At 61.7% G+C, this 25,069-nt stretch overlaps 1 protein-coding gene across 5 annotated transcripts; it reads left to right on the top strand.

Annotated features, from left to right (window-relative positions):
• Positions 1-1,044: 1,044 nt before the first annotated feature.
• Positions 1,045-17,409, top strand: SNX33 (sorting nexin 33). 5 transcript variants are annotated; one of them, XM_041742568.1, is made up of 7 exons: positions 1,045-3,468; positions 9,109-9,314; positions 13,536-13,714; positions 15,076-15,104; positions 15,796-16,034; positions 16,144-16,305; positions 16,536-17,406. In XM_041742568.1, the coding sequence occupies exons 1-5, from the start codon at positions 1,989-1,991 to the stop codon at positions 15,900-15,902; spliced, it is 2,001 nt and encodes a 666-aa protein (XP_041598502.1). In that variant the 5' UTR covers positions 1,045-1,988; the 3' UTR covers positions 15,903-16,034; positions 16,144-16,305; positions 16,536-17,406. The 5 variants fall into 5 exon arrangements, with proteins under 5 accessions (XP_041598502.1, XP_041598501.1, XP_041598504.1 ...); XM_041742567.1 differs by having other exon boundaries at positions 15,796-16,305; positions 16,536-17,409; XM_041742570.1 differs by having other exon boundaries at positions 15,796-16,305; positions 16,645-17,408.
• The last annotated feature ends 7,660 nt before the right edge of the window (positions 17,410-25,069 follow it).

The raw sequence follows: 25,069 nt of genomic DNA, 5'->3' as shown, positions 1-25,069 counted from the left end.
ACTGAATGCATGAGCTCGACCCAGGACAGATAAATCATGGGGCACACCCGAGAGGGCACACTCCTGCGGGTTGTGTCCTAATCCCCAGGGCCGAGCGTGGCACCTGGCACCCAGTGCCCAGAGTGCTCCAGGTGGGCTGACCAAGCCTCCAGTGCCCCTTGCCTGTCTGCAGGCCTACGCACACCACCCTGCCCCCTTGCTCTGCTGCTGCTCACGCCACAGAAAATCCAGTCCCCGGGCGGCACAGGGCACCCCCGAACCGGGGCGTGCCTAAGCTTGTCCCCTGTGGCTACATACCTAGGGTCTTGTCCTTCCCTCCAAAGAAGGTCTCCCGCGGCAGGGGTGCTTCCAGCCTGCCTGGCTACGGGATCAGAGCCTCAAGCTTCTTCCCAGAGGGCGCTGCTAGCTCGGGGGCTAGCTCACCCTGCCGCCGCCCCCCCCCTCCCCCCAGCGATCCCCAGGCTGCGCCCCGGCCCAGTTTCGCCCAGTCTCGCCCGAGTGGGGGTGGAGGGGCAGGGGGACGGGAGAGCGGCGGCGGCGGCGGTCCGGGCGCCCTCCCTCGGCCCCTCCCTGGGGCTCGGCCGCCGCGGCCTCCCCGCCAGCCCTCACTTTGCAAACTTTCGGACTTTTCCTCCACTGCGTCGAGGGGAAGGCGGCGGGTGACCGAGCCCCGGGGGCGAGGCGGCGGCGGGGGGGTGCTCCAGGCGCTCGGGCGAGGGGTCCCCGCGGGGTGGGGGTGCTCCAGGCGCTCGGGCGAGGGGTCCCCGCGGGGTGGGGGTGCTCCAGGCGCTCGGGCCCCTAACCTCGGCGGGTCGGGGCGGGCGCGGGGGCCGGCGGGCGGGGCGGAGCCGGGCCAAAGCGCCGCGGAGTTCGCCCGAGTCCCGGCCGCCGCTCCTCCCTCCCGCCTCTCCCCACCCCGCGCCGCCCCCTCGGCTCTTCCCTCCTCTCTCCGGACGCCGCCTCCCGGAATCCCTTTTCTCTGTTGTTTTGGAGCTAGGTCCTCGCTGGCGGCGCCGAGGGGCCGCGGGCGCGCGACGCGGAGGCGGGCGGGGGCACGGGCCGGGGCAGTGGCCGCCGCCCCCGGGGACCCCGGCCGCGCGGACCCGGAGCGCCAGGGACCCCGCGCACTGCCGCCCCCGGGGCGCGCCCTCCGACGCCCGCGGCGGGGTGACCCCGGGCCGGGCTCCGACTCCGAGCGGGCCCGCAAGTGCTGGGGAGCCGGGCGGACAAAAGAGGCCGCTCAGCTGGTGGCCAGAAGTGCCGGGGCGCCTCGTCGCGCCCCCTCCGTCCTCGGAGTCGGGGGCTCGGGCGGGGAGGGCGCCGGGTCGCCGAGGTGGCGGCCTGTTGTGTAAGCCTCAGTGCTTGTTTCCCCCCGCCCGGCTCGTTGTGAAGCCGGACACATCCACCCTTGGACTGGATTCAAGAGGCTGCTGTTTTCTCCATGCTCCTCTTGGATTTTCTGGATTTTTGAAAGCCCAGTGGCCCAGGAGGAGGAAGAGGAAGGAGGAAGGAGCAGATCTGCAGAGGAATGTGAGAGCCTCCCCGGCGGAGAAGCCAGGAGCCGGGAGCCAGAGCTGCCTGGGTTTCTGGAGCAGCGGTCTCGGGGTGATTCGCTTCTATTTCAGAACATTGTTCCAGTGGAAAGTGTCAAGTTCTTGCCCTCTCCGAGCTGATTTCTCCGAGTCACTTGACTTTTCTTCTACAAGTGGGAGGAAGGAGAGGGTGCCGGGTCTGTGCTGCCGGGGAGGAGGGGAGGAGGACCGTGGACATGATCCCTCCCTGCTCGCAGGAGTGTGTCGCAGACTTAATAGGGCAGGCGAAGGGCCGAGGACATTGCGTTGAATAGAGGGAGGCTATCCAGCGTCTGGGGGTGCCAAGACCCCAGCTCCGGAGCTAAGAGACTGGGCTGCTGTGACAGGCCTGAGCGGCTGGCAGGAGCTCCATCCTGGCCAGGACCCGGTCCTCCTCCCTCTCCCGCTGGGCCAGCCATGGCGCTGAAAGGCCGAGCCCTCTACGACTTCCGCAGCGAGAACAAGGAGGAAATCACCATCCATCAGGACGAGGACCTGGTCATCTTCAGTGAGACCTCGCTGGACGGCTGGCTGCAGGGCCAGAACAGCCGCGGCGAGACCGGGCTCTTCCCTGCCTCCTACGTGGAGATCATCCGCTGCGGCGCCGGCTCCAGCCCTGCCAACTACCCCGGCAGCCCAGGCCCTCTGGGCACCCAGGTGAGCTCGTATGACGGCTCCGGCTCCGGCTCCGGCGCGGCCAGCCCTCCCAGGAGCGCCGGGGGCAGCGGCTTCCTCTCCCACCAGGGCAGCTTCGAGGAGGACGATGATGATGACTGGGATGACTGGGACGACGGATGCACAGTGGTGGAGGAGCCTCGGGCTGGCGGGCTGGGCACCAACGGGCACCCCCCTCTCAACCTCTCATATCCCGGTGCCTACCCCAGCCAGCACATGGCCTTCCGGCCCAAGCCGGCCCTGGAGCGGCAGGACAGCCTGGCGTCTGCCAAGCGCGGCAGTGTGGTGGGGCGCAACCTCAACCGCTTCTCGTGCTTTGTTCGCTCCGGAGTGGAGGCCTTCATCCTGGGTGACGTGCCCATGATGGCCAAGATTGCGGAGACGTACTCCATTGAAATGGGCCCTCGTGGCCCCCAGTGGAAGGCCAACCCCCACCCGTTCGCCTGCTCAGTGGAGGACCCCACCAAACAGACCAAATTCAAGGGCATCAAAAGCTACATCTCCTACAAGCTCACGCCTACCCACGCCAGCTCGCCGGTCTACCGGCGCTACAAACACTTTGATTGGCTTTACAACCGCCTGCTGCACAAGTTCACGGTCATCTCGGTGCCCCACCTGCCGGAGAAGCAGGCCACAGGCCGCTTTGAGGAAGACTTCATCGAGAAGCGGAAGCGCCGGCTCATCCTCTGGATGGACCACATGACGAGCCACCCAGTGCTGTCCCAGTATGAGGGCTTCCAGCATTTCCTCAGCTGCCTGGACGCCAAGCAGTGGAAGATGGGCAAGCGCAGGGCAGAGAAGGATGAGATGGTGGGTGCCAGCTTCCTGCTCACCTTCCAGATCCCCACGGAGCACCAGGACCTGCAAGATGTGGAGGACCGTGTGGACACCTTCAAGGCCTTCAGCAAGAAGATGGACGACAGCGTGCTGCAGCTCAGCACCGTGGCGTCGGAGCTGGTGCGCAAGCATGTGGGGGGCTTCCGCAAGGAGTTCCAGAAGCTGGGCAATGCCTTCCAGGCCATCAGTCATGCCTTCCAGATGGACCCCCCCTTCAGCTCTGAGGCTCTCAACAGCGCCATTTCTCACACGGGCCGCACCTATGAAGCTGTGGGTGAGATGTTCGCCGAGCAGCCCAAGAATGACCTCTTCCAGATGCTCGACACGCTGTCTCTCTACCAGGGCCTGCTCTCAAATTTCCCTGACATCATCCACCTGCAGAAAGGTAAGAGCCACCGTGGGCGGGACACCCTTGTGGAGTCCGAGCTCTGCAGGGCACCGGGGATGTGAGGATGGCCGAGGGCAGGGGGCAGCCCACCTAGTCTTCCTGCCTCGTTCGTTCGTCCGCCGCCGGCGTGTCGGGCACCTGCTACCCGGCAGCGGCTAGTCTAGGTGCCCGGGTGCTGTCGTGGGCGGCTCTGGTCCCTGGCCTCACGGTGCTCGCTGCTTTACCTTTTGTTGTCTGTTTCTTTGTGCGTTGTTCATGTTTCCCGTCTCTGTCTCATTTGCTCATCTATGCGTTACGCGCAGAGCGTGAGTCTGGGAACATGGAGATGACTGGGGCCCAGGCCTTGCTCTTGAGAAGCCCACAGGCCCGTGGGGGACATGGACACAGATAACAGGAGCACAGAGTGCGGCCTGTCTTCCTACTCCTCTGAAGCTCCTGGTGGCTTTGGAGCCTGTTCTTCCCACCCTACACCCTATCTGTGTGCGGGAGGCACCCGTCCCCATTTTGCAGATGAAGGAGCTGGTGTCCACAGAAAGGTGGCTGCACAGGGAGCCCGTGTCCTGACTGAGACTGTCCCTTCCTCCTGCGCCTCCCCAAGGACATGAGAACACGTCCATCCGTGTTGGCTAATTCCCAAGCCCAGCTGTGTTTTCAGTTCTCAGCCACTCCCCCCCGCCCCCCCCCCCCCCCGCCCCGTGCGTGGGGGCAGAGGCAGGATGGGCCTCTGTCTGTCACTGTTGGGCTGTCAAGGAACTGCCAGGGGAGTGACTCATCCCGGGTCACCTAGGGGTGCCCGGGCTCGTCCTGGGGAAGAATGAGGGTTCCGGGCACTACCCTCCTGGCCCATCCAACTCCCCCTTCCTGAACCTGGCTTCTCTTGCCTGAGCAGTGAGTTAGGGGCGGACCTGGCAGGTGGCTGAGTCCCGGGGACAACAGGCAGGGCAGATGTCAGGAGAGAGGTGTGGTCCTCCCCAGGGCTGCAGGGCCCTGCAAGGCGTGGGGCTGGCTCCCTGGCCCCTAGGCCCTGAGGTCAGGCCTGGCTTCGCAGAGTTTTCCTCTGGGTGGGGCATGGAGGCAGACTCTGGATTGAGCCTGGGGGGACAGCAGACGCCACCGGCTGCCATGGTGTGCAGGAGAGCCGGGAGTAAGCCAGCCCTCCTCTTCTTTACCAGGAGGGTGCCTTCTAGAATTCTCTGTCTCCCAGGCTCCTTTCTCCCCTCGCCTTCTCTTCCTCCTTCCCCTCCCTGCCCTTTTATCTCACCTCCATGTTACTGTCCTCCTCCTTTCCCTCTTCTTTCAGCCTCAGGAGACACCAGCCCTGCGTTGAGTTTTGGCTGTGTCCCCAGTTTGCTGTGCACTCCCGGGAAGCGCCTTCCCCTCTCCGGGCCTTGGTTTCCTGATCTAGAAAACAAGGGAGGAGAGAGCGGGTGCGCTCCCACAAGGGAGACTGCTGGGGGGGCATCTGGTGAGACCGAGTGATGCATTAGAGCGCCCCGAGCTCTGGGCAGGGTACACGGGGTGGCCTGCCCACTGGCCGGTGTGACAGGTGTGTGCCGGGCGGAAGTGTGCGGGGCCTAGGAAAGCTGGTTCAACCAGCTTGGATGGCATGTTTCTGTGGGCGGTGGCGGGAAGCGGGGCGCACGGGGGTAGAAGGCGCCGGCCCCGGGGGCCCCCAGGGTTGCCTTGCCGGGAAACAAGTGAGGTCATGGCCCTTCTGACTCCGGTGGACACGGAGCTGCGACATCCCCCCTGAGGCTTCCCCGGAGCGGCCGGCGGTCCCATGGGCTGCTGCATCCTCGCTGGCAGAGGTGGGGTCCCCCCCACAGGGCCGCCCCCCCACCCTGAGGGCCGCCCCCCCCAGGGCCCTCCCCAGAGCCGCTCCCCCCCAGCGCCCCCCCCAGAGCCCCTCCCCACCGGGGCTCATGGTCCCCGCACCTGGCGTGGCCACTGCAGGCCTGCGGCTGGGCCTCTGGCGGACGCAGAGCCGGCCGGTCTGGGGGTCCGGGCCGGATGGGGGCCACGGGGCTGCGGGCTGGCTGTGTGCGGGGGCCCTTCCTCAGAGGAAGGAGCGGGGAAGCTGGGCCTCGGGTCTCCAAAATTCTGTCTGTCCGTCCAGACGCCTGAAAGATGGCAAGTGTGTGGCGGCGGCCGTGGGAGGAAGGAGGTGGGAGGCTCGGTGGGGTCAGGAGGCCGGTCGGGACAGATGCCGCCCCTGAGATGACCAAGGGGCTCTTACGCCTCAGGGTCCCCCTTGGTAAGGTGGATCATGGAGTCAGCTTGGCACCAAGATGAAGCCACAGTCTGTCTGTCCGCCGGCACCGCGCCTGGAGCTCTGTCTGTGGGTCTCCTTGGAGAAGAGGGATTGTAGAAGTCACCAGTCTTGGGGGTGCCAGGGGCCCCAGGAATAGTCACTCTGGGACAAAGGGAAATGGTGTGCGTCCAGGGCCCACCCTGAGAGCCAGCCAGGGCAGGGGAATGACCGTGGTTCCCTGCATTTTACGGGGTTCAGTGAGGTGGGATTATGGGCAGGAACGCCCAGGGGTGTCTGACTGCACAGCTGTGCCAGACAGATGGGGTGAGGAGCTCCCCAAGGGATGGGTGCACGGGAGAGACGAGGGAGGCTGGGTGCCCTAGCACCACTAACTCGGCTGGCAGGCCTGGTGGGCTGGCAGCAGCCCAGGGCCGCAGAACGCACCTGCAGTGGCCATGGGACTCCCAGGCTGGCCAAGGCACAATGTCCCCTGCAGGACCAGTGCTTGCCTGGGGGACAAGTGGGTCTGAACTCTGTGCTCTGGGCCATCGTCTCATCCTCCCTCCACCTCCCCTCCTAGGCTTCCGTAAGCAAAGAGAACCCTAACCAGCCACTACCAGCTGGTGCTTGCTGTGACTGAGAAGCAGTCTGCACACGTCACCTGTAGCATCTCGGGCCCTTATTCCATCAGGTGCTGTCCTAAGTACTCCATACAGATGAGCTCGAGGGAACCTTAACTACGCTATAGGGCGGGTGGCACCATCGTCCTGTGTTCCAGATATGGAGACTCAGAAGCACTGTCGCACTGAGAGCAGTTGCCAGCAACATCAGACCTGGTCTAGCCTGTCCCATTTGACAGCTGGGTGACTTCTAGCCCGGGCAAGAGCAGTGGCTTGCTGCAGGTGACACAGCTGGGGCCAGGACTCAGACTTCTCACTCCTGACCTCAGAGAGGCGGGGACAAGATGAATTGAGCTTAGGGAATATGCCTGGGACCCTGGGGCTCTGGGGCACCAATCTCCTTTCCTGGTTCCTAGGATCCAGTCTATAGGACACCTGCCAGGGCCGAGGCTCCTTTGGGTCCTGAGCTCTCAGGTCGAGTCCTACACAGAGTGTTAGGGGGGGTGCTGGACAGGCCTGAGCCCTAACTCCCAGCCTGTCTCTGGGGTACGTTAGTGTTAGCTGGTCCCAGCCCCAGATCTGAGTCACAGGGTGGAGAGGTGATGAGGAGCAGGGTGGGACCTCCGCTTTCCCCCGCCCCCCACAGCTTCTATCCCCTATCCCTGGCCCCCTGCCTGTCTGTGGATACCTAGCAGTTGCAATAGGTTCACTTCTATTATCTGGGCCTCTGTTTCCTCATCAACAAAAGGAAGCTTTCCTTCTTCCGAGCCAGAAAAGCCCTCTCGGATACAAATCCATCCCCACCGCACCCTGAGTTTTTAGGCAGATGGAATCCAAGCTAGTTAGTGGCTCCCCTTCAGGTAGGTTCTTTCCGTTATCTGGGGGCCCCACACAAATAGGGTGACCTGGGTGACCTGGCATGGGCTCCATGCAGTAGGTGTGGTATCCGCCCCCCAGCTGTGGAGAGTTACCTCTGCCCCAGGCATCCCCTATGTATGGGGCACGGCAGAGGCTGGGGGCCCCTAGGCAGGCCTTCCCGGACGGGGCCTCAGTTTTCTCTGTACAAGGTGGGGGGTGGCATCTGGCCTTTAGGACCTCTTTAGCCCTGAAGTCTCTTGTTGGGTCCTCGTGCTGGGCCTTGGGCTGATCTCTCTTTTGCTGCCCAGACCTGGGCAGTTGGGATGAAACAGGAGGCAGGAGGTGGTTTGAGGAAGGCGGCAGGACTGTGTGGGTGCAGAGCTGGTAAGTGCAGAGCTCTCTTGAGAGCTGTGTGAGTGGCCCTGGAGAGTCCGCAGACTCATGTCTGTCTGCCCCAGATGCCCCCCTTAGGCCCTAGCTGAGCACTTGCTGGCCATTATGGGTGCTGCTCCTTCTAAAGGCCTCGGGAGTTATTTCTAACACGTAGAGCCCTGGGCCTGGCACCATAAATGGCCAAGAAAAGGATCTTGAATGCATCGGACACCTTGAGTGAGAGTAGAAGGGGCACATCTTGAAGGCCCCGCCGCGCTGTTGGGGGGGGTCGTCCAGCTTGCCCCACCTTCCTACGGCCTCTCTCCGCTTTGCGCAGTGGGGTCCCTACAGCCCGCGAGGAGCGCCTGCCCGACACAGGCAAGCCGCACCCCCCTCCCGGCAGCAGCGGCCACCGCCTTCGATGCACAGTCAAGTGCCTGTTAGTTCAGAGCTGAAATCCATTCACCAACTGCTTGCTGATTCATTCAGACTCTTCTAAATTGGGTCCCCTGCCCAGGATCATCCTCCGCCCCCCATCTGTCACCCGCTTGTTACCGGGCCCCCTCGGTCCCTTTCGGCTGGCGTGAGGAGGGGCAGACCTGTTCATGGGGAGACCCACACAAAGGAGGATAACAGGTGCTGTTTCAGAATCAGCAGTGTAATGGGGGGGGGGCACCGTGGCGAGGGGCTGGGAACCCCACCTAGGGGCACTGCAGGGGGCTCTCGTGTGGAGGAGGGGCCTGAGTCTGGCTGGGGGCCTTAAATCATGCATAGAGACCTAGCAGGCTAAGATGTGGCGGGAGGCACAGGGCGAGTCTGACGAACGTGGGGTCGGTGTGGGAGGGGTGCACAGGCAGCCTGCGGAGGGCCCCCAGCTAGGCAGGTAGGCGGGGACCTCAGTCTGCAGGCAGCAGGGGGCCAGGGAGGGTCTGGAGCTTTGGGTGCCTGGGGTGGCTGTCCTTTAGGTACTGTGGGGCGGCTCTCAGAGGCTGGGCCTGAGCGGGAGCCCCTTGGGGGCCTGTTGCAGCAGGGAGTGGGGAACAGGGTGAATCAGCTGGGCAGACGCGGCCCTCGCTCTCCCGTGGGCTAGGCCTGGTCCGGGCACTGCAGGCCTTGAGCTCACAGGCCAGAGCAGGCAGGCAGGCAGAGCAACCGCAGGCTGGTAAGAGCTGGGGCGGGTGGAGGCCCCGGGAACACCGGACGCACCCTGTGCAGAGGGGGCTCGGGAAGGCTTTCTGGAGGAGCTGATGTCTGAGCTGATTAGGAGCCAGTGTGAGAGCCGAGGCCTGGGTTGGGGAAGGACAGCCCCGTCCTGGACCTCGGGTCAGCCCGCAGGGCAGTGACGGGCTGTGGTTGTGGGCTGCTGGCAGTGCCCCGGGTTGGGAGGGAGGATGTGCCAAAGGTGAGGGTTGGGAGATGTCCTGGTGGAGACATCCAGGCAGCTGTTACCGAGGGGGCTCACGGAGGGTAGAGGGCGCAAATGCGGGAGACCAGAGCCCTAACTTCCCTTGTCCTCCTCCACTGTACCTGTGCCAGGCGCCTTCGCCAAGGTGAAGGAGAGCCAACGCATGAGTGACGAGGGCCGCATGGCGCAGGACGAGGCAGATGGCATTCGTAGGCGCTGCCGCGTGGTGGGCTTCGCCCTGCAGGCCGAAATGAACCACTTCCACCAGCGCCGCGAACTCGACTTCAAGCACATGATGCAGAACTACCTGCGCCAGCAGATCCTCTTCTACCAGCGGGTAGGCCAGCAGCTGGAGAAGACGCTGCGCATGTATGACAACCTCTGATCATGTGTACCCGGCCCCCACCCTGCACCCGGGCCTGGTCGCTGCAGTGCACTCTGCTCTCTAGACCTCCCACAACTAGTAGGCTGGGAGGGTTGGGGCGGGCTTTGGAGGAGTCATGGGTCCCCCTGGGGAAGTCCCTCAGCGCTTCGAGGTAGGGGCACGGCAGGGGTGAGATCGGGGTTGGGAACCTTCTAGGCCGAGGCCTGGGCTGCTGGTCAGGCGCTTGAGGCCAGGCCACGGTCTTAGCCTCCCCTAGAACCCACAGTACTCGCTCGCCTGGCCGCCACCCCCTCTCTCACTCAGTAGGTCCCGGGGCCCGCTCGGCCCTGTGTCACATGCTGGGTAACAGGGCTGCGACATGCCTGCCCTCAGGGAGTCAAGGTGGGCTCCGACACAGAAACAGACAAGGGCAAGATGCAGGGACTGATGATAAATAAAGGCCTCCTGGAAGCGTAAAGAAAGAGCCACTCATTCCGCTGGCCAGGGAAGGCTCCAGAGAGTAGGTGACATGTGCATTGTGTCTTGGAGAATGACAAGGACCTGCCTGACAGTGAAGGGGGACAGTAGATTGGGTGCAGGGGAGTGGGGGCATTCAGAGGAGAGGAATAGTGTGTGAAGACATGAAAACACCCCCTCTACTCTCCCTTATCTCCCCAAGTCAACTTGATGCCCCTTGGTGGGGATTGTGGCCTCGTAGAGGGGAGGGATCTTCCTCCCAAGTCCCTGTCCCTGCCTCACCTTGTCCCCCCAGGAGGAGCTGCAAGCCAACTCCCTCCCGACTCCCCTGCACCTGCTGAGCCTCCAGTTGCCCTTGGTTAGGGGACCATGCAGCATCTTTTCCCTGGGCTCAAGGTGCTGAGACAAGCCACTGACCCCGGGACCCCGGTGGCACCTTTCTGGAGAGGACACCCAGAAGTTACCAGATATTTGAGTTCACCAGCAACAGCTCTCCACATTCCGAGCTGGCTCGGGCTCCAGGCTTCCAAGGTCCTTGGCCCCAGTGAATCCTGGGATCCTTCCTATTGCACAGAGGGAAGGTCAAGGAAAAAAGACAGGGTCTGCCTTGCCCACTGCCCCAGTAGTCCTGGGCCCACATGCCCATGGCCAGCCTCACTGTGATGTCAGCCCCGGCTCCCTCCTCAGCCAGCGTGTGCTGTCTCCCACCCATGTTTACATCCTTAAGGGGGCTGCTCCCCACCCCCCCAGGCCAGGGTGTGGGCCACTGGGCTTGGGGGAACTGACAGGTGCCACTGCTGGCCTCCCCAGGAGGTCATGGCCACTCCTGGCTCCTGCTGCTTCAATCTTTTTTCTTTCTTGTTTTCTTGATAAACCTTTTGCAATGAAGACAACAACAACATGGCTTTTTTTGTTTGTTTGGATCCCAAAGGGATTTAGGGTGGGGGGAAGGATGAAATCCTGAGTGTCCCTGGGAGCTCTTAGACCACGAGGTCTCCGTGAGGACAAAACCTCTGAACTTGGGTGGAGGGGTGCTGTGCTTCTGGCAGGTGCTAGCTGGGGAGCTGGAGGTGGACCCCGGCTGGACACATCCTTCCCAGCCCTCACTCAGTCTCATATGGGTGGGGTCCTGCTGGGAGTTCGAGGGCTGCTGAGCAAGAGCGTGGAGGCCAGGCTCCAGGACAGTCTCCCCGATGGGGCTCTTCTCCCTGGGCAGAGGCCCCCAGGAAAGCCCTGCTCCAGGAGAGGTGGGAGGGGCTCGGAGCCCATGTCCTTCCCCAGGCGGTCCAGGGCACCCAGTTCCTGGTGGCTTCTGTGATGGAGACTGAGGAGAACCCCTCCCCGCAGGCCGGGCCCTCAACGGGGTCCCAGTTAGTATGGGCAGGAGCCCGTTCCCGCGCGGGAGGGAGAGGTAGCTGGGAAAACCTTGGCTGTCTTTCGGGGCCAGGGGGGCCGGTGGAGGGTAGGGCTGGCAGGGTCTGGGCGTCAGAGGACGCGGTGACCAGGCCTGGGGCCAGGGCCTGGAGCAGTGAGAGGGCTGAGGAACGGCGGGTGCGGTGGGGAAGGGCCGCCAAGCCTCCCGGTTCAGGGCAGAGCATCCTCAGAGGACCTTCTGGAACAGGCCCTTGGCCCTGGGTCAAAATTAGGTCAGCTTTGGGACTTTCTGTGGAATTCCCCTCCCTCCTCCTGGCCCTCCTTCCTTTATTTTCCACCCACCCACCCACCCACCCAAGGACCTTCCTGCCCGAACCTCTCCTCTGCTCTGGCCTCCAGGTGGCCTTCTGCGGCCCTCCTCGCGGTGGGGCAGTCTCCTCACGGAGGGCTGAGGGGTGCTGGGCATGGCTTGCGTATCCCGTAGCGCCTGGACAGTCCCCTGGGAGTGGCGTTGCCCTCTTGTGTCCCTTCCTGGGGGGGCGGGGGGGCACTGCCCGGGCTCCGGCCTCAGGTGAGGGAGGTGGTCTGACACTTTACACAGGAGGGCCTGCGGCCTAGGAGAAGAGTCTCGAAGTGAAGTCTGGGGACTGGCTGGGTCTGTGGCATCGGGGCCGTGCAGCCCGGGGCAGGCTCCTGCGCCGGCGCCGTCCCCTGGGGTTGCTGCAGGTCTCGGGGGCAGCTGGCTGGGGCCCCTCTGGAGGGGCGTGCGGGGCATCCCGGCCATGGCGGGCCTGCCGGCTGCCTCCCCGCTTGCCAGGCGGGTGTTCTGGGCTGAGCGGGCCCCGCGGCCTCCAGCACCTCCCCCCCAGCTCCGAGGGGTGGAAAGCATGGCCTCTTCCTGCCCGGGGCAGTATCGGGACCTGGGGGTGGAGGTGACCCGAATTTCTGATGCCCAGTCCTGGCCCAGCTGTGGAAGGAGTCTGCTTTGTGGCCACATGAGGGGGTGGGGACGGAGGGCAGCCCGGGCGCCCGGGGGTGGGGGGGAACCACCATGCCACCTGCTATGGCTGCACCACGACCAGAGGGGTGGCCAGCAGCCGGGTCGCCCCAGAGCCTGCTCAGTGCCACTCCTCCATCTGGTGGCACCGCTGTACCGCCCTCTACACGTCCACATGGTCACAGAGAGGGCCACCCAGCCCCAAGCTGGCACAGCCACATGCAGCCACACACCCTGCAGGGGGACATAGGCCACACCTGACCGTCTGCACTCAGAGGCACAGTCCTGTGCTCAGAGAATGCACTCCCGGCCATGGCACTGTCCACACACGTGTCATCCCTTCACTGGTCACACGTGTCCTCACTCATGACCTCGTCCCGGTCCTACCTACACAGAGTGGCACACACACACACACACACACACACACACACACACACACTCAGACGCACAGCCACAAGTCACACATGCTCATAGCAAATGTGTCACACGTGGACCTGCTTCTAGCCTGCACCTGTAGCACCTCCTGGCATCAGCCATCATCTGCCACTGGCACTGTCCAGGCGGGGAACCTGAGGTCCAGGGAGAGGTGGCAGCTGGCTGTGTCACCCAGTGAGGCCAGAGGATGTTGAAGGGCCTGAGCCCAGCTCCCGGGACCTCTGCGGCCGGTCCCAGGGCCGGTCCCCACTGCCTGGGCAGGCCCCTGACTGAACTACCCGACAAAGCTCATGCAGCTCTGGTCTGTCCAGCCAGAGCTGGGGCCGTGGCGTCCGTGTGAGCAGGAGCCAGGACACAGTGGGCAGGCCCAGGCCTGGGCGGGAGGAACATTCCTGCACCATCTCCTCCCCAAGCATGCAAGGACCGGGCCCGCCCTGCCTGCCTGCCCGCTGACTCAGGCCTCCAGGAGCCAAGCCTGCTTGTCCCCAACCCCCCCAGTCAGCTTCCATTCCAGTTCTGCTCCAGGATGGCTCCGGGGGCTGGGCTGGCGACGAGGAGCCCTGGTGAAAGCTGTGGAGAGAGATGACAATCGCCTCCCCCAGATGGAGCTCAGCAGGGCCCATCGTGCAGCCTGGTCCCAGGGTTCAGGATGGTTTAACACAAACCTTTTTTCCCCCTTGGTTCTGTTTTGTTAGTCAAGCCCCAGTGCAGTCTGGGCTGTTGAAAAAGCCTTTTTGGTCCTCCCGGCAGCCCTGGTAGGCATCATTGTTCCATTTTACAGATGAAAGGACTGAGGCTTGGCTGGGGGCGGGGATGGGCCCGACCCATGATCACACAGTGAGACAGGGCGGAGCTAGACTCGAACCCAGCTCCCTGACATCTTTCCTCAAAGTCTCTATTGACTCACTTAGGTCCGAATGGAAAGGGGCCGCAAGAGCTCTGCTCCGGAGGTGAAGGAATGGAAGGCTGGCAAACGCGGAGGGCTGGCGGGTGGGGCGAGTCCTGCCGCCCCAGGGACGAAGAGGCTGACGACAGCCCTACGCGGTGGCCATGGCCTTGACCCGGGATCGCCCCTTCCTTACAAAGGAACGTATGTGAGCGGCGTCGCCTCATTTCTCTGAGACTGACCAGAATTTCTGGGTTGCGTTCTCACGGCCTCACATGGTTCAAGAGGAATCCCAAATCAGTTTGGGGGCCCCTCCTTTCTTAGGGGGTGCATTTAAGTTTTGGGGGGATGGCACATTTGGAGAGGGTGGGTGGGGCTCCGGCTCTTTGAATTTTAGAGGCTGAATCCCACAGCGCATCACACACACACGAAACTGTGCCTCTTTCCGCCTCAAAGGCTATTCAGATACACCTGTTTCAGTTGGCTTCGGTTCATTACTTGGCAATGCCTTGTCTGGCAGATATTTACATTTTATTAATTTTGATTTTGTCTTGTCTTTTTGTATCTTGCTACTTTTTTTTTTTTTTTTTTTTTTTTTTTGCCCCCTGCAAATGTTGTTGTGGGTTCTTGCAGATTCCTGGAGCGTGGCATGGGGCCTGTGGTACCCACCATGGTCCTAGGTTAGCATTGGACCCTTTGGCCATCGTACCCTTATTCTCTTTCTTCCTACCGTCTGCTCCTTAGGTCCCCATCCTGACGCCTCTGTGGGTCTGGCCTTAGTTCTGTTTTGAGCACGTAGGCCCCCCTCAATCATCCCTATACCTGTAGACCTCAGGGAACCTCAGGGAACTGCCTAAAGTCCCTTCTGTGGCCTGTGGTCCCCCCGGGACTCATGGCCAGCATTCCATAGCCCCCAGCACACGCTCAAGCACAAGAAGCTCTGGGAAGCTCTAGAGGTCCTATGCAACCCTTTGTCATCTGGGATCTGGCCGCCGCCTCGGGGCTCTACTTGGGAAGGGGCCCAGGTCCCGGCGCTCCTGGATCTCCCAGCCTCTGGGGCTTCTGCACTCTCTTAGCACCCGCAGCACCGAGGCAAACACTGGGCAGCGAGTATTTCGCAACCAGTCTGCATGCAAGAGATTATCAACATCATTTTACAGAGCAGGAAATGGGGCCCTGCAAGGGAGGTGCTAGAGTGGCCGAGCTGGTGTAGGATAGTACCCAGGTCAGGGTCGCCCCAGCTGGGAGGCAAATCATTGGTGCCTGAGGTAGGACTTGGCCTTCTGGAGGCACCTGGAGCCTCTTCTGGGCTGACCTGGTCTCCCTTGCTGCTATTTTGGCAGGAATGTGATGGGCGAGGGCAGTGGGAAGCTCCCCTAGACAGCCCTGCTGCCCCCAGAGAGCAACAAGCCCCCTGTTTCCTTTCTCTCCACCACCCAGAGGCAGGGCCCTGGTATTGGCTGCAGTGGCTGAGCCCTGGTGCGAATCCTACCCTACATGTACTTGGGATGTTCTGGGAATATTTTCTTAATTGCTTCATGCTTCCATTTCTCTATTTGTAACAGGAGTTCCAGATGGCTGTTAGGAGGATTACGTGAGTGAAACACATCGGCTGGACAGTGCCCGCACGTGGCAGGTGTTCAGTAAGGAGGAGCTGGGATACCAGCCTCTTAGCAGAGCCTTAGAGCAGCCCCAGAGAAAGGCTGGGCCGAGAGTATTGTTACCCCACTTGATAAGTGAGAAAACTGAGTGAGTGAGTGAGTGAGTGAGCCCTCGAAGGCCACACAATGGGTAGGTGGCAGGGCTGGGCCGGGGACTCCTCCAGACCTTGAGCCTTGCCCCATGGTGCCACCATGACTTCACGGGGAGCGGACCCCTTGGGGCTTCCTGGCCGTAATGGTAGTTGTCAGTCCAGGGGCGGGGAGTCCATCGGGCCATTCGCTGGCTGTCACATACACTGTGAGTATGCAGGAGAGAATGGCCTGAGAGTTAAGAGATGCAGGTTCGCGGTAGGCCTTCCCTGGGTAGATTCGGGGACCTCAGGCAAGGCCACTACTCAGTCTTAGTTTTCCTCAACTGATGTTGACGGTTGTCACGATTATACTGGGGCATGAGTTCACAAGTGTAGGCACGGGGCTGCTCTGGGTGGGCCGTACCCTCAAAGCCACACAGGCTGGCAAGGGGCGGGGGGGTCCCAGCACAACGGTTCATGCTTAACGGCTGCTACATGGTACTACATGCTGGGTGTCGGGCTCAGTGACTCCCCCGAGTTATCTTGTCCCCAGGTGCCTGCAAGGTGAGAGTGACTGCCAACGTTTCCCAGCACACAGAGGCTCAGAGGCACAGAGTCACCTGTGCAAGGCCGTGCGGCTGCTCAGCACACAGAGGCTGAGGTCTCCTGGGCACAGAGCCGTGCCCTTCCAAGGCTGACAGGCTGGGCAAGCTGGGGGCAGCTGTCCTGCCTCGGAGTGACGCACGAGTGCTGGGAATGGAGGGGAGCGCGGAGACGGGCGGCGAGTGGCAGGTATTGGCTGGTGGTGGCTGCGTGCCTTCGGGTCAGCAGGTGGAAGGGCAGAGGGCTTGGCCCGCAGAGAGCGCCAAGCAAATATTTGTTGACTGATAATTTTCTGTAGGGCCTCAGGCTGGAGTGTGGGAGCAGGATCGGCCATGGAGGAGAGGGCCGGGCACATAAACCAGGAGTGGGGGTCAAGCACAAGACGCAGGCGTCTGCAAAGGAACGGAGTCAGGAGCCTCCTTGCTTGAGGGGCCAGCGTGGGGGGCGAGAGTGAGGCTGGGTACGGAAATGCTAGGACGGGGTCTGGGGAGTGCCGAGGCTGCGTTGAAGAGGATGGGGGGCCCTGGCCCGGGGCTGCCATGTGGGGTCGGGTGGGCGGGGGGAGTGGGTGTCTGTGCCCGTGCCTGGCATCCCAGAGTGCGTGCACCTGCCCGTGTGGCCGCTGAGCTCCGGGCACTGTGTGGCCTCGTGCTCGTGTGCGGGTCCCCGGGTGGAACTCTGTCCCCACAGGCATTGAGCCACCGTGCTTTTCCCTGTGCTCCCTGTGGAAGAGGCCGCACCCCTCGCCCTGAGGCTCGGGGCCACACTTGCAGTCGGGCTGAGCTCCTTTCTCTCACAGTCCACGTCGGTCCCTGAGAAAAGCCTTGTTAGCTCCTCCGAAGCGACCCGTGTCACCGTCTCCATGCCGGGCCCAGGCCACCGCCATGTCAGTCTGGGCAACTGCCGCGGCCTTCAACCTGTTCTGCTTTCCTGACCAGCCCCTGCTGGTCCAACAGGGGTCAGGGTGATCTTTTAAGACCGTATTCTGGGGGCGCCTGGGGGGCTCAGTCCATTAAGTATCAGCCTTCGACTCAGGCCCTGATCCCGGGGTCCTGGGACCGAGCCCCACGTTGGGCTTCCTGCTCAGCCGAGCGTCTGCTTCTTCCTCTGAGCCTCCCTCCAACTTGTGGGTGCACTCTCTCTTTCAATAACATCTTGAAAAAAAAAAAAAGACTATTCCAAATCCAATCGTGTCTGACCCTGCTTTCAACCTCTAGGGCTTCCTGCCTCCAAGGGCCTGTTCTGATGGCGCCTTGGACCCCTGTCCCTTGGTCGCAGAATTCCAGACCCGCTGTACTCCTGGCCACTCCTCACGTAAGCCCAGCATGCTTATACCTCAGGGCCTTTGCATTTGCCGGCCCTTTGGGTTTGGAATGGTCTTCCTCTCCGATGTTTGTGTGCTTCGAACCTCAGTTAATTCAGGCCGTTGCTTAAGATGTCACCTCTTTGGAGAAGCCTCTGACCATCTAGAGTCTTCCCCGTCCTGGTCCCCTTGCCATGCCATATGTTCTTCCTTTTATTACCAACTGATAACTGTATACATGTATATTTCTTTTTAAAAATTTTTTAAAAATTTATTTATTCATGAGAGACAGACACACACACATAGAGGCAGAGGCACAGGCAGAGGGAGAAGCAGGCTCCATGCAGGGAGCCCGACGTGGGACTTGATCCCAGGTCTCCAGGATCACACCCTGGGCCGAAGGCGGCGCTAAACCAGTGAGCCACCCGGGGGTCCCCTACATGTATATTTCAAACAAACACAAAAATAGAGAAACTAGTAGGTTCCCCTGTGTCCGTATGTCAGCTTCAGCAATGGGTAACCCTGGCCAATGTATTTACTCCCCACATCCTTTGCTTCCGGCGAACTCCAGGCATCACACGTTCTCATCTGCAAATAAGTGCTTCTGTGCAAAAGTTAGATTTCAAATATATCTGTTAGGAAGCAGCCTCGGGGGAGCTGGTGCCCATCTCGCTGGTGCCGTGGCTCCGGGGCCTAGCACGGTGCTTGGCTCACACGGCCAGCGGGGGCGTGGCGGGGCTGTGGCTCAGATCTCTGGGGACGGTGGCGTGTGGGCTGTGGTTTGCACAGGCTGGCCGCCGTCAGGGCATCCGTACACGCCGAGTGCGCTGCCGCGGTCCTGCGAATACACGGCGCGTGTGCTTGTGTGTGCGTGTGCACGTTGCTGCAGCAGCTGGTGGCAGAAAGCGCACTTCCTCCCTGACACTATCTCCCACACCCCCAGAATCCGGGGACTGGCTCTTGCGGGGCGTGTGAGAGAGGGTGGGAAAGATGCAAGCTCCAGCCCCCGCTCACTCCTCCAGGGGGCCGGTCTGAGGCCAGGGTGGCCTTCCCGGCTTGGCTCGAGGCTGTGCCAGCCCAGGCGCCAGCAGGCCGCCTCCTCCCGCCCTGGCCCCGAAGCCCCGCCTAGCTGGGTGGCACTAGCCGGGGGAGGGCGGTGGTATTCCCACCAGGCTGACTCCCGACGCTGCTGCCCGGGTGATCCCCGTCTTGAAGCCGCTCAAACTGGGGGGGGGGGCACCTGGGCGCGGAGTCCTGGCCAGTGCAGAAGAACTTGCTCCTAGCCCCGCAGGAGCTGGACTCCAGGGGGCTACTCCCGGTCAGACCCGGAGTTCCCCAGGAGCTTCTCGGCCTGCTCCCCTGAGCCCCGGTCCGCTTCAGGGCTGGTCTCCTCGTCCCATCCCTCTGGCCCCACGTCTCCTTGGCCCTGCCCTCGTGTCCGCTTTAAGCTTGGCACTCCCTGTCCTTCCCTCCCTGGGAAGCCCCTGTGTCCTGGGCACCCCTAGGCCCACCCTGCCTCCCACCCTGCCCTCCTCCACCCGCCCAGCAGGTTCCCTGCGGTCAAGGCTCCACCGTGCGGAGGAGGTCCGGATCAGTGGGGGTGGGTGGAGGAAGGGAGGTGCCAGCTTCTAGCCAGAACTCGACCCCTCCTATGCACCTCACTCTCCCTGCCAGAGTCCAGCAGAGGAGAGTGCCTTGTTGCCCCTCTTCCGGGGGGGATGCATTCGGCCCTCCAGGACCCAGCGCTTACTATGCGCCAGGCTCTGCGATGGCTGTAATAAATTGTAGTAATAACAATAATGTCAATTTGAACATTTATTAAGCTTCTATAATATGCCAGGCAATTCAATAATAACCACCATTATAGCAGTGCTGATAATAATAGTCAGCATTTATTGAGCATTTACTATGTGCCTGGTGCTGTTCTAAGAGCTTTGCCACAACACTGACCCTTTGGAAAGCAGCCTCGGTCGGTCGCACTGCTTCCACGGGGTCTGATTCAGGTGCGGGGCGGTGGGTGTGGGGGGACGCTGACCAATCTCGTACCATTCAGGGCACCAGTGATGACAGGAGGCGGGGCTGGGGGCAGAAAGCAGCTCTCCCAGGCCTGGCTGCGTGCTTTCCAGGGTCGCACATCCCATCCACAGGGGGGTGGACTTGTCCAAGCTCCTCGGGCAGACGCAATCACCATTGGTGCCCTCCCTCCTTTAGTTTATGGGTTTTATCCCCAGACTGAGGTTCTCAGGGCAGCTCATGGGGCAGAGGGGCTGAAGTCCGGGGGCCTGGAACCTTCCGGGGTCCACAGGCCCCGCCCCAGTTGCCTAGTCCAGGAGCCGCGCCCACAGGGCAACCCTTTAGCAGGGCTGACTCAGGAGGAGGCCTTCGCCCTGACTCACAGCCTTCCAGGAGTGCTCGGCTCCAGCAGCCTCACCCCCCTGCCTGCTTGCTCAACAGTCCTGTAGAAGATGCTCCACCTTCTCCAACAAGATGCAACAGGGTTCGCCCTGCTGCTCTCCGGTTCTTGGGAGGTCTGTGCCCCCGCCAGCCTGTCTGGCATCCCTGGCTCACACACACTTGCCCTGATGCCTCTCTAGGGGCTGGAATCTCAGTGCTGAAAGATGCATCTTGGGCATCCAGAAGGGTTTTGAGCTTCCAGGAGGTCTGCTGTGTGATTGTGAAGGTTCCCTTCACTCCTCTAAGGATGGCACCCAGACCTCTGATTGAATGCAGGGTCCTCTGGGTCAGGTAAAGGTGGGGGCACCTGGGGCTCAGCTCTGCTGCTGCCCCTGAAGGTTGGCATCAGGTGAGCCCTCCGGTAGTTAGAGCAGCTGGCACAGTGGCCTGGGGCTCCTGGAGGCTCTGAGGAGGAGCTGTTGGCCGGGGAAGCCTGAGTGTAAGGGGGTCTGGGTTGTCTCCTCCTCCTGTCCCATGGAATCAGTGTGATCCCATAGGGGGTGGGCTCCCACATACAGTGTGGTCAGAATGTTCTGTCCAGGTGCTTCTGAGCAGCTAGGCCCCAGGTATCTGGCAGGAGAGCATCACAGGTGAGTACAGAGGAAGAGAGGGGTGAGTGCTGAAGAGCCTGGCAGGGACAGACTGCTCCTTAGAAACTTAGGACTTGGGGTCAGGCCTGCCAGGGCCCTGGAAGGGCCCTGGGGGCCAGAGCAGCAGTTGGGAGCCGTGCTAGCACCCCTGGGGATGAGGGAAGCCAGGATACGGGGTCTGGGGGGATTGATGGTTAGAGACCTCTTGGACTGCGGGGAGGGAGGGGCTGTATTCTGGCAAGAGATGTTTACTGGACATCTGCTGTGTACCTAGCCCTGGGTCTGGCTGGACATTGCCCTGATGGGCACACAGCATTGAACTATGGGTATTGCTGGGGACTCGGCCACCTGGGAGGGGAGGGCAGTTAGGGGCTGCCAAGGCACTCACGGCACCAGGGCTGGGGGAGGCAGCATTTGTTCTAGGGGCCAGAAGGGACAGTCAGTGGTCCAGCCTCTCTTCCTTCCCACCCCTCTGCAGGACAGGACAGGACAGGGTGCTCTCGGAAGCCCCTCCCCTCCTTGTTGGCCAGGCCTGGGCAGTGGCCTGACAGGCAGCTCCTTTCCCCCTCCTCTGCTGGCTGCTGCTGCTCTACTGTAGGGGGGGACCCGCTGCACTTACTGGGAACCTTGGCTGTACACCTCCTCTTGCCCCTCCCTCTGCAGGTAGAGCCCGGACAGGTGGGGAGGGAGGGACCAACTGCACTGCAGAAGGCAGGGTGGTAGGGGGCTCCCGCCCTCTCCAGGGAACTGGTCTTCAGGAGGTAAGGAAGGGAGCGGGCTTCTTCTGCAGACCCTCCCCACTGGATCAGACCTGGCTACCAGCCTCGTCCTCTGCTTCCGTCTTGCTGTCAGTGGAGGCCCCTAGAGCAGGAACCCCCACAGCAGAACCCTATCCCCCGAATCTGCAGGGGCTATAGGGACCTCAGAAGAGTGTGGGGAAGAAGGATGGACAGCTCACACTGGCAGACAGAACTCTGGCCCTGGATCACGGGGTCTGACCTCCTTGTAGCTCCGTCACTGACTTACTATGATCTTGGCCCGGTCCCTGCCTCTTGCAGCTCCGTTTCTTCAATTAGAGGTCAAGAGGGAGGACTTAAGTCCATGTGTCTTAAACTCTACTGTTTGTTAAAATGCAGAGTCTGATTCAGCAGATCTGGCCTGGCGTGAGGCCTGAGCGACCTCATTTCATTTCCTTTCTTTCTTTTTTTTTTTTTTTTAAGGATTTTATTTTTAAGTAATCTCTCCACTTAAGGTGGGGCTCGAACTCACAGCCCTGTGATCGAGTCGCATGCCCATCTGACTAGCCAGCCCGGTGTCCTAGGAGTTGTTATTTCTAAAAGTTCCCATCTGCTTCTGATGCTCCTGGTCCATGGACTGCACTTCAAGCAACAAAGCCTTTGACAACCCATCTAGTTTAGGCCTTCAGGACCCAGAGACTGAGTCGCTTGAGCCCTCTGTGACCTCACGAGGCCTTGGTATTAGCTCTAGGCTTTGGGCTAACAGAGCTGGGAGTGCCCAGGTTGGGGGGGCATGGGAGCCCCTCAAGCCCCCTGCTGAGGCTGTGTTTGGGTAGGAAAGTCCCTTGTTGGCCACTGGTTGATTTAACCAAGAGTTACTTTTGTCTTTAGGGGGTCCTGCGACCTCTGCATTGTGACGGAATGCAGCACAACCCACACTTATCCTGCTGGCCCTCTGAGGCTGTGGCTTGCTTTTTTTTTTTTTTTTTTTGGAGAGAGAGAGGGAGCATGTGTGGAGGGGGAAGGGCAGAGGGAGAGGGAGAGAATCTTAACCGGGCTCCGTGCTCGGCGTGGAGCCTGACTTGGGGCTTGATCTCACACCCTGACATCATGACCTGAGCCGAAATCCAGAGTTGGATGCTTACCTGACTGAGCCACCCGGGTGCCCCTGCGGAGCTGGCGTCCTTAATGAGTTAGACACTGTACCTCGGGATGCACAGGCGCTGGCCAGGAGGGAGGGGGCATGCTCAGCGTTGGCAGCCGTGTGGCTGCCCCACCGCGAGAAGACCCAGCACTCTCAGAGCCAGCTGCCTTCCCACTCCGGGCCTCTCTCGGCGGCCAGCTGGCATGCCTGGGTTAGGGCACACACCACGGGGTGCTAGTTACCCATGGGCACGTCTGGGTGGACTCGGTGGGTTGGGGGTGCACCTCCCACAGCATCTTTGGGCATAGGATGCCCTCGCCAATGCCCGCCTAATCCTAGCAGTAACTGTACAGGGATGGCGCTGACCAGGAGGACTCGGCTAGGAGTGGGCTGTGGGGACAGGGGCCCAGCAGGTCAGGTTCCTATCCTGGCTCCATCCAAGGCTTCCTCCCGTGTTCTGGCAAGTAGCAGGACCTGCCCAGAGAAGTCTGGGGGCTGCCCCGCTGCCTCCACTCCTTTAGGGTCCTGAATCTGCAGGGCCCAGAGGAAGATGCCAGCGCCCTGGCACTTTCCCCCCTGTCGGGAGAGGTGGAGCAGGGGCGGGGGAGAGATCCAGTTCTCTTGCTTCCTATTGGAGGCGGATGGTTCTGGCTCCGTGGGTTTCACAGCTGCCATAGCAACTCCACTTAAAGGGCCAGCTCCTAGTACGAGGAGGGGGGCTCACAGGGAGCCCCTTCGTTAGCATCTAAGAGGCTCAAGCAAGCGTTTAGGGTGGTGGGCAGGACTTCCAAGACCTGGGCCCTCCCTACCCTGTTCCCCGCACCCCTCCACTAGCACCCCTCCTGCTGTAGTTCCACTTCTTGGCTCTGCTGAGGTCGGGCTGGGTCTCTGGATGGTCAAGGACTCCTACCTAGCCTTCGGCTCCACGCGGCCAGCTCTGCGGACTGCGGGCCACGAGTGGAGTACTTGTGTCCGAAGTTTGGTGTGTACCTGCATACGTGTGCGTGTACCTATGGCATAGGCGGGTGTTTATGTCTGAAGGTCTAAAGGTACCCAGCCGTGCAGAAGTGCAGTGTGTGTGTGTGTGTGTGTGTGTGTGTGTGTGTGTAAGAGGGTCAGCGGCTTCCAAACATCCCTAAACACTTGTGCACAGGTTGGGCTCCTCTCTCCGTGCCTGGGAGGAGACGGCTTCTTAGAGTGAGGGGCAGCGGTTATTTGGCAGAGTGGATAGCAATCCCGTTAGGCCCTGGAAGCGCATCTGAAGCCTGCGAGGGATTTACAGAAATTGAGCCCCACGTTTGGAGTGGGATCCAAGGCCGCTGTTCCGGTGAAAGACCCCGTCCCCGGTCCTTGCGGAGCCGCGAGCATGGCGCCCTACGTGCCAGCCCTGTCCAGCACGGCCGCAAGGGAGCCGGAGCAGTGTCAGCCTGTGCCAGCTCCCTTTGGGGGGGGGGGTGGCCGCGCTGGGCCAACAGAGAGGGTGTCGTCAGTCCCCGGGGGGTGGAAACTGGAGATGAGGCCGGATCCTGCCTGGCGGGTCTGTCACCCGGGTCTCTGCTTACACTCCCGGGGAAACTAGTTGCCCTGGTGGAGACTGGTGCCAGATACTGGGGCCCTAGGATCCGGCCCCAACGGCCCCAAGCTCCAGGAGCACGTGGGGTGTGGTACGGAGACATCCTTGGCAGGGCCCCCTGCATGAGGCTGGCCCCAGGGGTGCCGAGGAGCCTAGGCTGTAGCAGGGAGCCAGGCCAGGATTTCGAGCCGCCCCATCTATGGGGACTCCTGGCCACGGTCTCTGGGGGCAGGCTCTTCAGTGTGGCAAGAAGAGTCGGCTGGGCCCTGAGGTCTGGTCTGTTCTAAGGGCTGCCCCGCGGTGTGGCTGGACGACACCCAACCCACTCTGATTCTCAGCCTGCCCTTGGTCCTCCGGGGGCCCTCTGAGCAGTGATATATACCGTGATGTGTGACCTGCCCAAATCCTGTGAGCGGAGGAGGGCCTCTGGGGATGCCGAGATGTGAAGGGGGTGCTGGGAAGCTTCCTGGCAGGGCACGCTAGGGGCAGCACAGGGGGGTAGAGGGAATTTCCTCTCTTGCCCTAGTTCCTGGTTCAGATGTTACAGATAGAGGCACCATTCAGCTGTCAGGGGCTGGCTGGGGCTCTCCACCCCCAATCTGACTGTGCTCAGGCCCTGGGCTCCCGACCCCAGAGCTCAGACACCTCCCATGCTGCTTTTCCCCTGAGGACTTCAGCTTCCTGCTGGGGCGGGATCACCTGGGATCCAGAATCTGTCCTTCTTGCCCACAACCCTCGAAGGAAGAGGGGCAGGAGGTGGTGGCTCTTTAGCAGCTTGTAGAGGGTCTTCTGGGGACCCTGTATCTCAAACCCATCTCTAGCCAGATGATGGCCTCTCGGGACAGTGGGGTTTTCAGAATCCTTGCTGCTTACCCTACCTTAGAGAAAGAGCACCCTCGGTCTTGTTGTGCTGGTGGAGAACAATAGAAATCTTCCTTGTGAACACGTCCGGGGAACCAAGGGAAGGCACCTGTGGCGGTCCCCGCAGCCTCCCCCACACACCAGGTCCCAGCCGTGGGATCCCTTCGTCCCCCTCAGTCTCCTGACATTTGCTGCTCCAATCTCTTGAGAGGTAGGTGGAAAGGGTCGAGGCTGTGGACCAAAACTCAGGCCAAGAAATCTGTGCCCGGGACACTGAATACATCTCCTGATTTCACGGTTTCTTTGAGCTTCTCAGAGGGAGCCTAGCTTCTCTCTACTAAACCAAAGGGCTTTAGTCCCATCCCATAAAGACTAGCCCACCTTCCTACACAGGTGGGGGCAGAGGGGATTTGAAAGGCCCCCGGAGGTGGAAATTGAGGGCTTCTGTGGCCCTGTGCAGCCTGCCAGCAGAGGCCTGGGGGGATGGCCTGCCCCAGGGGAGTGCAGGCCGGTGTGGGCAAGGAAGGGCCCAGTGCATGGTCAGACAAACAACACACAGCTG

The sequence above is a fragment of the Vulpes lagopus genome, chromosome 2 (assembly GCF_018345385.1).
Source record: "Vulpes lagopus strain Blue_001 chromosome 2, ASM1834538v1, whole genome shotgun sequence".
Lineage (NCBI taxonomy): Eukaryota > Metazoa > Chordata > Mammalia > Carnivora > Canidae > Vulpes > Vulpes lagopus.
This window is presented reverse-complemented; position numbering and strand designations above follow the sequence as displayed.

What these genes read in the sequence shown, in the direction of transcription:
- SNX33 (XM_041742567.1), top strand. Translation starts at nt 1,989, where the DNA reads ATGGCGCTGAAAGGCCGAGCCCTCTACGACTTCCGCAGCGAGAACAAG. An exon ending in CATCATCCACCTGCAGAAAG is followed by an intron (nt 3,469 to 9,108) that starts GTAAGAGCCACC and finishes TACCTGTGCCAG; the next exon opens with GCGCCTTCGCCAAGGTGAAG. An exon ending in ATGGCTGTTAGGAGGATTAC is followed by an intron (nt 15,105 to 15,795) that starts GTGAGTGAAACA and finishes TCTTGTCCCCAG; the next exon opens with GTGCCTGCAAGGTGAGAGTG.